Source organism: Vicugna pacos, chromosome 15, assembly GCF_048564905.1.
Source record: "Vicugna pacos chromosome 15, VicPac4, whole genome shotgun sequence".
Classification (NCBI taxonomy): domain Eukaryota; kingdom Metazoa; phylum Chordata; class Mammalia; order Artiodactyla; family Camelidae; genus Vicugna; species Vicugna pacos.
The window spans coordinates 41,864,135-41,878,455 of record NC_133001.1 but is presented as its reverse complement, the minus strand read 5'-3'; the positions used below and the strand labels follow the sequence as shown (position 1 = coordinate 41,878,455).

Genomic DNA, 14,321 nt, shown 5'->3' with positions numbered 1-14,321 from the left:
TGGAAGGCTGGAAGCACGATCTCCCCTGGGGTGTGACCTGGACTCCGCGTGGTCAACTCGGCTAGGACCCCGAGCACTTCCTCTTTGAGGATCATCCTTTGGTTTTTCCCCTTTTGCTGACTAAGCAGGGGAGGGTAATCTGTGATCTTGGCAGTGACTCACCGCCATCAGACAGGCGGCCGGCTTCTCCCCAGCAGTCCAGCGCAGGTGAGCTGCACGTGTAGCCCTCTTCCCGACTGAGCCTGCAGAGAGATCCCTGCACCCTCCACGGGCATCCTCACGGCTGCAGGCAAAGCCAGTGCTGAGCTCCTGCCCTAGCAGCCCTGGGCAGAGCTAGCAGAGAACTTGAGATGCCCATTGCCAAGGCACCTGCCGTCTAGACATGCCAGCAGGCGCAGAGCGGGAGACGAGGAAGACGTGGGGTGATAGCTCTGCTCCAGGGTCCCAGGTTTCAGGCAGCACCACATTCCTCAGCCCCCAACACATCTGTCTTCCCCATAGCCCAGCCAAGTGCACCGCATCATCTCAGCTGACCTTCCCAAGGTCGGGGTGGGGGCAGCCTTGCCTTTCTCAGTGGCCATACTGCCACCTCATCCTCCCAGCCTCTTATCAGGCAGGTTATGATGGAAAGAGCATCAGGGCAAGGAGAGTGAGGACTTGTCAGATTCTGCCTTCTAGCTCTGGGGCCTCAGGGCTGCCCCTTGGGTCAGCCATTCATTCATCCACTCATTCATTCATTCATTCATGCACCAAAGAGACATTCACCTGCTGTGAGGCCCTAAGGGAGGTGAGCACCATACGGCACTAAGGATAAACCATCTCCAGTCCTGCCCTCAAGGGCCTTACAGAGAAGGCCTGTGCCATATGAGAGGGACCATCAATTTCTGCGGCCCTTAGTTTTCCCTTCCCTGTAATGATGGGACAGTATGACCTATGAGGTTTCTTGCTATTATAAAATGTTATCATTCTAAAGTACATCTTTAAATAAGCCAGGTGTTTATATTCGTTTGAGAAATATGTTTTGAGCTGCTGTGTGCTGGGCACTAGACTCAGACCTGGGATCCAAAGATGGATAAGTATGACAGGTCTTGTGATCTAGTGGGGTGTGGGAGAGTTGCTGGACTGTGACAGATGCATGAAACAGGCAGGAGCCCAGGGCAGGAAGGCAGCTCTGTGGCCGCGAGAGGCTCAGGCCCATGCAGGCTGCCCCGTCCCTCCCCTTCATTTGACCAGCTGGCCCTCTCCCGGCCTCCTCCCCTTCTCAGACACCGCACCAAGGGATGCCAGGGGAGCAGAGGCCTGCAGCCCACCCCTACCCCCACCCCCACGCTCTTGGCCCTGCAGTTGCAGAAGCTGGCTGCAAGCTGCTCTAGCCCCAGAGGAACTGGCCAGGCTCCAGAAGGCCTCATTGGAGAGTCTCAGAAGGAGAGAGAACCGCTAGGTAATTTTTTTCGTTCTAGTACGCATTGGAAAGTACCCTGTGATTTAGAAGGAGCCAGATTTCATCCCAATACTTTGATGTCTCGAAATGGATCCCAGTCAGTTGTTTGTTGAAGTCTTCCTAAAACAGCATTTTATTTAATTCGACACATACTGAGACTGCAGTCCCGGCCTTCTCACGGGCAAGGAGCCCGAGCTACATAAGACAGAGTCTAGACACCAATCTAAACATCTCCAACTCCAGGCAGACCGCGACCAGGCCTGAGGCTGGAGGCCCGATGCGCCCCGGAACCGGCAGAGGGGAGACCGGTTCCAGCTGAGGGCGAGGACGTCTGCCTGAGGCTGTGAGCATGGGATACCATGTTCTCAGGATGATATCAAGCCTTTGCATCTCAAGTGTTAGTTTCCTTGTTTTATGAGCTTGGAACCCCTAAAAACGAAGCAGGCCTACTGGAGGGTTGGCCCATTTAGGGAGACTGTGTGTGCGAACTGGTTACAACCACTTGTTTGTTCCTAAAGCCCACAGCAGTGAGCCAGGCTGGCATTGCCCAGGGCACAGCGACAAAACAGGCTCCCATCATGCCAGGCACTTGCTCACCAGGGCCCCCGGAGGCGGATGGGCAGTCTTCACGGGGGCCTTGGGTGGGTGTGGGGTGAAGGGCCCTGAAGCAGAATCTCTCTTTGTAGAGGATTCTATTACAAGGATGACCCCTTAGACACGAGGAGAGTAACCCCAAATGAGTCAGTGTGTACAGTGGCCGTTCAGGACAATGAGGACAAGGCAAGACCACAAGGATGATTAGTGGGACTTGTCTTACACTATTTACAGGACTGCTTTGATTTTCAGACCATAGTTGGTTTGCATATGACTGATTAAAAACATGTGCCAGTTGAAGTCACAGCTGCAGAAGATGACTGGAAAAAGAAACGAGCCTTAGATGTTTGGGAACTTGCCTCTATGTGCCAAAATGAATTCTGACTTGATTTGTATGTCCCTGATTTCCTGACAATGAGGGTCATGTCCCTGAACCACTTCTGCCACCCTGCCTCACCCTCCTCACCACACTAGCCCGACTCAAGCAAATATCAGAAGGCTTATCTGATGCTTGCCCAAAGAAAAGCATTTTGGAATTCCAGAGAGGGCTACAGAGTCCTGTAATGGAAGAGGACAATTGTTTAGGCTCTTGAAGAATAAAAGGTCCCAAGTAAATGAGGCTAAGGCAGCAAGACCACAGGGTCCCCAACGTGAGGTCCTGCTCTAGCAGGAGGATGTGCTCCAGAGGCACGGGGGACAGGGTGACCCTGGGCAGGTGTCTCAACTAAACTCGCCAAGCTTCTGTCTTCTCACCTGCAAAACAGGACCGTGACTCCTGCCACCTCGATGGGGTTGTGAACACCCCCTGCGCAATGTTTCTTCTGCTCTATGTGTTTCCTTCCTTTTCCGGTCTCCAACCTCTTTGGGCTTTTTATTCTCTGTTTTTGTTTTCATTTTCTTAAAGCTGTACTGATTCAGAGGTTGGGATGCTGATTTCATGGATTTTTGTCCTTTTGAGAAGGTCTGTTGGATGAATAAAGACCTATAATTCCAGGAGGAGAAAACCCTTTTGATGAGACTTGTTGAACAAAGGCTCCTCACTGCCTTCATCTCGAGGCCTCTGAGGGTTTCCCTGACGGTGCCCTGCCACAGCTCTCTTTAGTGCTCCCGGAGTCCCTTCCTCAGAACACATTGATGATTGAACTTTCCAGGCATTATGTCCCCTGACAACGTAGTATGAGCTCCCTGACTCTGGACCTCCTCTCGGTGGGAGGACAGGGCCCTGGGTGGGAGGAACAGGCCTTCCTTCTCTCTCACGAACTGCTCGAGGTGCCTCTGAACACCTGCTCAGAGCTCTGCCATGTTTGTGAGAAAGCATCCAGGTGACGCCAACCACCGCCTCACCGCACTGCCGCCTACGGCGTGTTGGGGTCTGGGTTTGGCCGGTGCCTTCATTTAACAGATGAAGAGTCAGGACACAGAGAGGTTAAGTGGCTTGCACAAGGTCACAGGGGTATCTCAGAACCATAACTGGGTGGCACTAGAGATCAGCAGGAATACATCTTCCTGTTACAGGGGAGGAAGCCGAGGGCCCCCCCCCCGGACAAGCCAAGCCGGGGCCTGGGCTAGAACCCGTGTCTCCCGCCTCACTGCCTAGTGCTCTTTTTATTTGCCCCACGGCCTCCCCTTTATGATACATGTTGCCCTGGACAGAAAAATGTCTGTTGGAGGACTGGGCCAACTTGGGTGCCCCCATCCAGGGTAGCCGGAGCCACGTGATTCTTAAGCATGCCTCTAGTCCACAGCTGCGACCTCCCCACAACCAAGCCCACACAGGACCCCACCCAGCAGCTGGGGCAGGAGCCAACCGGGGGTGCAGGTGCCTCCCACCGCAGGGCTCACCCTTAGATAGCACGAGTATGCCTCCAGCAGCTCTGAGCTGCATTTCAAGAGGTGCACAGTGTCCTGACGACTTGGCCTGGGTGTCTGGTCCTGAGACTGACCATCTCTGTGCCTCCAATGGCCAGCTCGATAGGATAAGTGAGCAGTGATCCAGGAAGGCCCAGGGGAAGGGATGAACTGAGAGCAAGGACCTTAGGGCCTCTCTCCCTACACAGGGGTTTTCTCTGCTACAGCCGCTCATGCCCTGGCTGTTCCCATGGCCTCTCCCCCTGAGACCCCGCTGGGTCCCCATGGTAACAGATCACATCTATTGATCATCTGGTTTGCCAGGCACACAGCCATGTGCTTAGTTGGACCATCTCATTTCATCCTCATGAGGACCACCCTTTGGTGGAGGCATTATGGTTCCCCTTTTATAGCTGAAGAAATCCAAGCTGAAGAGGTGAGTCCCTTGCCTCGATGATACAGCCCATGAGGAGCGGGCCAGGCCTTGAGCCCAGGTGTGGCTGACTCCGAGCCCCGTGCTCCACAGCCTCCAGCCTGCAGGGCCTCGGAGGTCATCTGGCACAGCTCTTGCTTTGTAGACAAGGGATCTGTGCCCAGAGAGGGGAAGAGATTTACCCCTGGACCCAAGGCCCGCAGTGCCCTCCAGCACCCTGATTCCTGATCCGAGGGGTCTGTCTCATCCACCCACGGCCGTGCCTGTGCGCTGAGGCCAGGAGCCGGTCCTGCTGAGAATTCACAGAAAACCTACCCAGCCTTGGCCTGGGGTCAGTTCTTTAAGTTTTATTCTCCTAACCTGAGACTCTGGGATTGGACTGAGTGGTGATTATATAAAACCCTGAGCAGAGGGACGGAGAGCAGTGAAGAGGGTCAGAACCTAATGTTGTCCTAAGGCATATTTAGCTCTAATTTGGTCTAAAAATAATTCCCCTTCCAGTGTGAGTAGAATGAGAAGCTTGACTGACTCAAGGCCTCTCTCCCCATGGGCCCTTTGGCCAGTTATCGGGGACATGAGAAGACTGCCTCCTTCTCCCCCACATACCCCCGTAACACACTTACAATTTTAAAGCTTACCATACACTTTGTCTTTGGGTCAAAGAGTGTTTTTTAAAGGTGACAGACAACTAATGCCATTGGCACGGGAGATACTCTGGGCAGCTCTCCATTTCTCTGAAAACTGAAATAAATGAAAACAGCACTTAAAAAAAAAATCTATAAATGGATGGGAGCCAGTTGTCATTTTCCCCTGCTTCCTCCCTTCTCTGAACTGACTTCGTGAGGATCCGCGTTGAGAAGCGCTCACTGACAACAGCTGGGAGCATCGTGCCTTTAAATAGCCCTTCTCTGCGCTGCTTCCCCTTGGCGTCATGCACTTGGCCCTGGCGGGGGAAGCCCAGGACAGAGCAGGAAACTTCAGAACTTTCTGAAGCGGGAAAGAGCTTGCTCTAAAGCTTGCTCCCTCCTGCTAAGACCTTTCGGTCTAAGGAGCTTGTACTGATGCAGCCTCTCCCCCAAGAAGTTTCCAAGCTAAAACTGAGCTGATGAGATTTGCCTCATGAGATGTGCCCAGCGTGACTCTGGGTCTGAGGAGAGAGGTGGGGGGAGCTCTCCCTGCCCCGATGCCAGGGCCGTTTCCAGCAGCAGCAGCAGCCCTGCTCAGTCATCGGGCGCATGTTGGGGAGCCAACAGCCTCTCCCCTTAGTGTCCTCACCTGTGACTTGGGACAGGGGTGCCACCCCACCCAGTGGTGCTGGGGTGGGTCACGCTCCACAGTGCGCTTCAGGCAGGAAAGCAAATGCAGCAGAGGTTGGCAGCAGCCTGTCAATATCTGACCCTCTGAAGAGGGGCCACCAGGCTCCCCTCTAGCAAACGCCTGTATTGCTGGGGACACAGCAGCAGGTGAAACGTAGGGAAAGGATGAACGGTTTTCACATCTGGGTGGCAGCAGCCATTGACGAAGGTCCTTCCCACACGTCTGGCGCGAGTGTCACATCAGGGTGGGCTTGCCGCCCCTACTCGCTGCGGGGAGACAAAGCTCAGGCTTCTCCAGCCCCGCCAGCCTCCCTCTAGGTCCTGGGCTCCTTCTGCCTCATCCCAAGCGCCCCCCTTCCCATAAGGACGATTGTGGCAAGGACTTTGAGGTCCCAAGGCTCAGAGGAGGTGGCAAGACCATGTGATCAGGATGAGGGTGGAGGAGGGTGCTTTACCCTTCTCAGTAACAGTTGGCCCAGGTTGAAGTTTGAGGACAGATGAATGTTTTACACTTTCCTTCTTTAGAGCCTAAACACTGCATTTGCCAGCTTTCTGGGGTTGCACTCTCACCATCTTGAACAGCGTGTAAGCGACATGCTTTAACTGCTCTTGCAAAGCGGCAACCGTCAGTAGTTACCTTAATTACAGCCACAAAGTCCTCGCTGAGTGCTCTATGTGGGCAGGCCTGTGGGGTCACCAAGAAGAGGACATGCTCCCTGCTTTCCAGGGCTGGCAGTGCAGCCCCACCTTTTAACAATGTACACACATGCCCTGTGCCCTGTGCCCTGGAAGCAGCACAGAGCACATCTGCATGCAGGGAGGGAACCTTCTGGTGACCAGGGAAGACTTGATGGGGGCAAGGGCATCTGGCCTGAGCATGACGCGAGCCCAGAGATGGAAATGGCATGTGTGGGGAAGAGCAGGTAGCCTGACCAGAGGGAGTGGGTGTGGAGCTGGCTCCTTGGACCCTGTGTGGGCTGCGGCAGGGGAAGGGGGTGGCTTACAACATCCCCTGAGAACATGTGACATCACAGTGAGGAGACTTACCTGCAGTTTTTCTGGGAGAGGAGTCTTAGCTTCTTAAAGGAGGGGGTGCACGATCCCAAAAATGGTAACTGAGGGAAAAAGTAAAGAGTACAAGCCATGGCATGCCAGGCTTCGGGTGCAGGCAGATGAAGGGTCTTGGTTCGGGGAGTGACGGAGACCCATGTTCAAAGAGAATGGACCTTGCTGACACAGAAGGGTGAAGTCAGCCTTGGGTCCTGGGGAGAAACAGCGGTTTTGTTGGAAGATAACAAGACGGGGAGCCAGGGGTGTCAGGACATTGGGGAGGAAGAGGAAGAAGCTTCAGGGTGAATTCACCACAGGAGTTTAGGGAGAAGTGGAAACTCAGGGGTCTGTTACAGGAGTACCATCAGGCCAGAGCACTTTCAAATATGTCAGATTTATGACAACTCGCATTTGAAACACACTGGTTTGAATTTGAGAGAGACATCCAGGTCATGAGGTCCTGCAGCTGGTTGGAAATGGGGGACTGAAAGTTTGGGAGAGAAATAAGGGCTGGAGACCCAGACTGGAGGGGTCTCTGCTGGGGGGAGGGCACGAGCCTGAGAGGAACCATGCTGTGCACGAGGGGAGCTGAGAAGGACGGAAGAGACCAAAGAGAGGTTTCTTTCAGGAGTGGGGAAGGAGGCAGGAGGGGAGAAGGGAGGAGGCCTAGGAGGTGTCATGTGGCAGGGAAGAGAGCTTCCAGACAGAGGAGCCAACAGTTACATGCTGCGGAGAGGCTGCGGACAGAGCTAGGACTGAGACAGCCGGAGCAAAGCGGTGAAATTTGAAAGACTTTCCGGTGACTTGGCGTTGGGGCGGGGAGGCCATCAGTGTCATCCGTGACTGCACTGGGCGGTGATCTAGTGATGAGGCCGGAGCCTGCGGAGCTGTGTGGGGCTCTTCGCCCTACTCTGAACGGTCCCGTTTGAGATGACGGCTCCGCTGTCTTCTCCCCGGTGGGTTTCGCATTGTTGCCTCTCCCTGCTTCAGCAAGTCTGCCTTTGGCCTTTATGTCAGCTCCTCGACTGCGAATTTGGTCCTCTGATCTTCTGGGAGCCTGGAGCATCAGGCTTCTTAGAACCATATCCTAGATAGAATGGACTTGGGTAAGGCAGGCGAGGCCTTTGTGGGACTGTTGGTGATAGGTCTTGGTGGCCCTTCCCAGCTCATGTCACAGGGCTGGGTGAACCACTTCTGGATAAGTCAGCTGTGACTGCTCTGACCTCATGGAAGTCGGGGCTGAGGGAGGAAGGACTGGGAGGCAAACTTGGGTGACCAGGGCGTGGGGTGCCCACCCCACCCTCTCCAGCCCCTACCCTCTCCAGCTTCCTCTCCCTCCCCTCCCTACCTCACCCTTTCTCTCCTGTCAGAGCCTTTTGTTCCCAGCTCATAAGCCGCCCATGCCCCCAGGCCTCCACTCCTGCCGTGTCTTTCGCCAGGAACACCTGTAAAATGCCAGGTCCACCTTCACCGATTGCCCCAGGCTGATGCCTCCTGTCACCTCAGTAAATGCCCTCTCCACAGCAGCTGGCATTTCTGATGGGTCTGCTGCTCCTCTGAACTGAGACCTCATCTGGGTCATCTCACAGCCCTGGCACCTCAGACAGTGCCTGGCACAGAGTCGGCCCCACACAGGCCCCTCTCCTGCTGTTGAATGGCAGGCCCGCGTCTACAGATTTGAATCTGGGTGCTGGAAAGGCCAAATGGTCTGCCCCAGATCCTATCACTACTCTGTGACTGATGGGGGAAGGTTCTCCTGTTACCCAGCCTGGCTTTCTTCTCAGTAGACCAAATTTCATATATGTTTGCAAATAACTGGAGACCATGGATTACTTAGAAATCCCTTTTATGAGACCCTCTTTGTATGAAGTCAGAGACCTAGGCGAGTGAGAAGTACAATCCTGTTGATAGTTCAGATCATGAAAATGACTGGCGGTTGGCCTGGTCACTCTCTGGCCTGTCGCTCGGACCCCTGGCTTTGACCTGGGGAAGAGCCGCGGGAACCTGGGTACTGATGTCTGATAGGAATTGGCAGCCAGGAAGGTCTGCGTACCGGCCCTTTAAATATCCCTGAAAGATAGCACAGGCGTGAACTGCATAGACCTCCCCTGGAAAACTCTAGAGGGCTTTACATCAGCAGGGAAGGAAAATCCAACCCAAGATGCATGAACAATAAATAACAACTGTTCCGAGTTAGGTTGAAAGCTCTGAGTTGCACTTTTTTTCAAGTTGTTTGTGCTAACCACAATTTTTTTTCTCCCCCTTTCCTACCAGGGCTTATTTCAAAACCTTTGTCCCTCAGTTTCAGGAGGCTGCGTTTGCCAATGGAAAGCTCTAGGAAACACCAGTCTTGAGAGGTGGCCAGCCAGACTCCTCTGTCCACATGTGTGTCAGCACATATGGCTGCTTCCTGGAAGCCATTGGAATGTCTTCATGGCAGCGTTTCGCTCACACAGCAGCTTTGCACCCCGTCTGGAACCCAAACTTGAGCTGGCTGGCGGTCACCTGGATCCCAGAGCGCCCCCCACCTCTGGTGGCTCCCTCTTCGTCCCCGTCAGTATATTTCTTAGTTGGAAGAAATAAAGTCACAAATCATTATGCAATATTTTTCCAGGGAAAGTAAGACACATAAATGCGCACACCCTTATTCCAAAGCCTTTGTCTCTGAGACCTCTTTCAAGTTTTAAGATTAAACACCCCTTTGCTTCCCCCCCCCGAAACTCATGCCGTGTGTGTGTGTGTGTGTGTGTGTGTGTGTGTGTGTGTTTTACACCCCAACATTTCCTGTTTTGGACAGTCCTCCATTGGAAAAGGTGCTGCCTGGATGAACCTGACCAGCTGTCAAGGTTTCAGCCACCCACCCAGCTGGGCCTAAGGCTGGCACTCAGAAACAACTGGTTCCAGCACCAACCCCCTCCTCCATCGCCCCACTCCAGGCCCCTGTGTGTGCACTGTGTACAAAGCCCATCCTGACCCAGGAGGCAGGCAGTAAAGCTTGCTGAATACGTCAGTGAATCCATCCCTCTCTCTGTCACTCCTCCCGAAGCTGATGGGGGAGTCGTTTGGGCTTCTGCAGCACTGTGCCAAACATACCTGAAAGACACGGGTTGGGCCTTGTGGGTGAGCACTGGGCTCAGGGTCTGCCAGCTCTGCAGCCATCCAGGAACAGAGCTGGGGAAGGTACCCTGAGTAAGCTCCATCTTTCCTAAATTCAGAGATTATCAGAGCTGGACGGGGTCTCAGAAGGTGTCTTGTTTCTAACCCCAACCCCTCTCCCCTGCTACTCCCTGCAGTGTCAGAGGTAAGAACTAACGCTCAGGAGCTAAAGAAGCTCTCCCAGGAAATCAGGGCAAACCTGGGAATTGGGAACCACCATGTGACTTCCCTGGACTTACACACAGGCTGACCACGGCTAGCTTGCCCGCTCAATGAGGCGTACGGTTCAGTTTAGCGGGGAGGTCGGCCCTCTGCCTAGAGGCAAGAATCAGGCAGCTGGCCTGTGTTGCCTGGGCTCTTAAACACACCTGCCTTCAATCGAAGGTGAGGTGCCCGGCCCCACCCGCCACAGGGCCTGCACGGGTGGACCCCGGCCTCTCACCCTCCCTCAGTTCCTCCTGTGGCTCTTAGAGCCGCGTTTTGCCATGTGAGCCTGAAAGGGAAGCAGCTCGAGGCCCTCATGGGGGCCAGTGAGGGACGCCTGTCCTTCCTGTATTGGCCAGCGCCCGGGAATGTTCTCAGGAGGCAGGAGAACAGCTCGAACAGACCTCCCCGCTTGGCTTCCAGCTGGCGGGCTGCCCAAGTCTGGGATCTCTCACAGTGTGAGTACTTTGCCCTGAAACCTTGGGAATTCCCATGACAAAGAACAGTCCAGTGTCCTGTGTCTGCACCCTAGCTCTACCACTAGCCAGCTGTGTGACCCTGAGTAAGTCCCTTCTCTGTGTAGTCAGAACCACCCGGGGGGCTTTTTGAAAAACCACTACTTGGGCCCCACTGCAGGCCTGCTGAATCACAGCTCACCAGCTGGGCCTTGGGCATCTGGATTTTAATACAACTCCCCAGATGATTCTTTTGAGCAAACCACGCTGGGGTCTCTTCTGACCCTGGCCAGCTACCTGCCTTCTCGGCCTCGGGCAGCTATGTGCCAGGTTCCACCCTCTTGCTCCGTGACACACTCACGTAAGATTGCCTGGCCACCCCCTACCCTTGGAGTGGCATAGATGGGGCTTGCTGCCCACAGAGCTGAGAGTTGACTGAGTCAGGGTTTGCTTCAGACCCAGGAGGGGTCTCCAGCTCTGGTTCTAGCGTAGGGTGGTTGGCAGTTGCAGGACAGGGTGTGGTCACATGGCCTGGACCCTGGGCATTTCAAATCACCAGTCAGTCATAACAGCAGCCGGTGCTGGGGCAGTGTGATCTAGGAGCGGCCCTCCTGCCCCTGCCAACGTCTCGGGATCCACGTGGATCAGGCTCGTTGAAGATATGCCCGCACGTCTGTGAAGCAGGCCCAATCTCACCAGAAGTGCTGGCCGCTTTCCCCCGACACTTCCCTACAGCAAACCTGTGAAGTCAACAAGTGAGGAGGGTGGCCCCTGTTCCACAGATGAGAAGACAAAATCAGAGCGGTTAATTGAGTAACCCATGATCAACAGCCAGTCAGTGCCAGTCAGTGCCAGTCAGGACTCAGCCTGGGCTCCTGGCTCCAGATCCAGTGCCACTTCTCACGTTTCTCCATGACTCCAGTAAACAGATTTTTTTTTTCTTCCCCAGTGAAGGATGATGTACTACATACAGGGTTGTGAGCATGGAGATTATATGATTTTTAAAAAGACTTTCAGCCCCCTTAGCACAGGAGGAAGGTTTGGGCTGATTTTCTTAGGGGAGCCAAACAACAGAAAGTGGCAATAGCCACTTCATATATCAAATGCCGGGGACTCAGAACCAGTGTTTGCAAGATTTTATCTCTACCCCCAACAGTAACAGAAGTGGTGCTTGTAAATGGGCGACAGTCGCCTGTGTCTGTTTTAAACGCTTCTTGCTAGTTCAGCCCATCACTGAGCACTGTACCTGCACACAGAGTGCAGCCCAGGACTAATTAGTAAATGGCTATAAAATGCTTTGAAGATGAAAAGTGCCGAATACAAGAGCATGTTATTATTACCTCGTAAATCCTGTCTCCAGCTTACTCAGCCCTTGTAATTTTCAGTTGAATCTTTAGCTCAGCACAGACAAGGAGAAGGACCCAGATGTTATTAGAGTTTTCTAATAATAGCTGGAACATGGCATCTCCTGGGGGCCGGGGAAGAGGCACATGAGACCTGGGCAGCGGATGTTCAGCCTTCTCCCAGGCACTCGGCTTCCTGAGCACCTGGCGCCAACAGGGAGACGTGCTGCGTTACAGAGCCCATTTTCTCCTGAGGATGAGCTGGAAAGAGTGTGAGCTTGAGGAGGAGAGACACTTATATCTGAATCCTGCTTCTGCCCATTTAGTGGCTGGTAAATATTTAACAAGCAGTCCTTCAGCAGTTTAAAAAAGAAGAGAAAAAACAGGAGGGGCCCTGGTTTGTATTGTTTGCCAGTTTCCATGTGTCAATACTCCCACTGTGACCGATTCCGAACTCCCCAGGGGGAGGTCCCTGGACACAGCTTGGGAAGAGCAGGGAGGATCGAGGGGTGGGGGCCTCCACTGGGTGAGAGGGCTCCAGTGTGCATCCTTAGTTAACCTCACCAAGTTTTGTTTTCCTCATCTGTAAAATGGGAATAAATACCATCTGCTTCACCGGGTTGTGAGCGTTAAATAAGAAAAGCACATAAAGCACAAAGTACGATGCTTGGCACACAGAAACGTTTGATAAATTGTGACTGTTATTAACGCAGACCAGAAAAAGGCTTTTCTGATGTTGACTTTGGCCTTCCTCTAAAAAGTCAGAACACCCCTGTTAAAAAGTCCTGCCAATAGAATATGGCCTTTGGAAGAGTAACCCTGCCCATATTACTAGGCGGACGAAACGAGGTCATCCTGATTTTAACGAATGGAGAGGATTAGACGTGTCCGTGAGAGTTCCCTCCACCTCTGCCTCCATACCAGGTCTGGCTTTGACTCCGGGCAGGTGCTCCGGCTCTCACGGTGACCTGCTTCTTTGCCCAGCCCCCATCTCCCTACAGGCAGGAAAATCAGAGCAACACAAACCACTTTTGATTCTGACTTAGTTTCGGTTCCTGACAGCTACAGACCCTTGTTTTGGAGTCACAACCAAGCCAGAGAAATGACCACATTCGGTTTGCCTCTTGCTTGGACCTATAAATAGAATGAACCCAGAACCTGCTCCAGTTCATGGGGACCGGCCTGTCCCACAGTTAAGAACAGCGTCTAATGGTCAGATGACCTCGAATTCACTGGTGCGTTTAAAAATGAAAATAAGAAGAGAAACATGACCTTTTTGTTTATGCATCTATAGGGCCCACACGTAGCACCAGGAGAGTGAAAGTCAGGACCAGACAAGTAATAGATAAGGTGCTGAGCAGGGTGATGGCCAGCACTCCACTACCGCCCTTACTGAGCTGTGAATGACATTGCAGACTAGCTACTTTTCTAATCCTCACAACTAAGTCAGTGTTACTACCCTCATCTTACAGATAAAGATAGAAAGTAAACCCCGAAGAGGCAAAATATTGTACCTACAGACAGGAAACAGGTCTGTTTCCTTACTCTTCCATTCACTGTACTTTCCCATCCTTCCTCCATCTCCCTCTTTCCATACCCTTACTTTTTACACAGAGGAAGTGAACTCAGGTCTCTGTTTCCTCCTACGTCCTCTTTCCATCTTCCCCAAATGAAGAGGTGTTTATTGAGCATCTACAGTATACAAAGCCCCGAATAAGACATTCATAGACTTATTTTTGCCATTTTCCCCAGGAGGAGAGGTGCTTGGCATGATTGGGACTGGCCAAGATCAGATGGGAGCAGGAGTGGCACCCAGGGCTGCTGGTGCCAAGGCTGGACTTCCCACAGGGGGTTCTGTGTGTCTGTGCACCCAGCTAAGACATGGAGAAGCAGTCTTCGTCTATGCAGATAGGACTAGCTATGTGGCTACCTAAATATATATAAATACCAGCGGACTTTTCAGATGGTTGAGCTGGGGCCAGCCCACAATTTGAAAAAATCTGACTTCAAAGCTTGTGCCATATTCTCAGGTTAAAATTCAACACATACTCAGTTGAAATATGGCCTAGTATCTGGGGAAAACAAGATGAAAATAGTTATTGTAATCATGAAGGAAAATTACCAAGGTGTTACCAAAGACGGCAGGATTCATGACTGACTCCAGGTTAAATATGAAATCATTCCAAGGGCTGTTTCCTAACATAACTCATGTTTTCCTCCTCCAGGGTTCCCACATTGGCTCCTTCAGTCTTCCTGTTCCCCTTGGTCTTGCTTTTGTTTGTTTTTGGAGGGGTGGGTGGGGCATTATTTAGGTTTATTTATTATCTTTTTGGGATTGAACTGGGGATTGAACCCAGGAACTTGTGCATGTTAAGCACATGCTCTACCACTGAGCTATACCCTCCCCGACTCTGATCCCCTTGGAAGAGCCACACTTTACAAGCCTGTGGGGTTATGCTTGAGGTCATGATAAATTATGAC

At 52.8% G+C, this 14,321-nt stretch overlaps 1 protein-coding gene across 5 annotated transcripts in view; it reads left to right on the top strand.

Moving 5' to 3' along the window:
* Window positions 1-9,336, top strand: part of BABAM2 (BRISC and BRCA1 A complex member 2) — a 357,253-nt gene extending 347,917 nt beyond the window's left edge. For 3 of the 5 annotated variants that reach the window (XM_072937993.1, XM_072937994.1, XM_072937995.1), the window contains exon 13: window positions 8,985-9,336. Coding sequence is in view for 2 of the 5 variants with exons in the window: in XM_006197233.3 (XP_006197295.1) it covers window positions 8,957-9,020 (64 nt within the window). In the remaining 3 variants the exon portion in view is untranslated. Of the gene's footprint in view, window positions 1-8,956 lie in introns of all 5 variants that reach the window. The other 2 variants (XM_072937996.1, XM_006197233.3) reach the window with 2 other exon arrangements.
* Window positions 9,337-14,321: the final 4,985 nt, after the last annotated feature.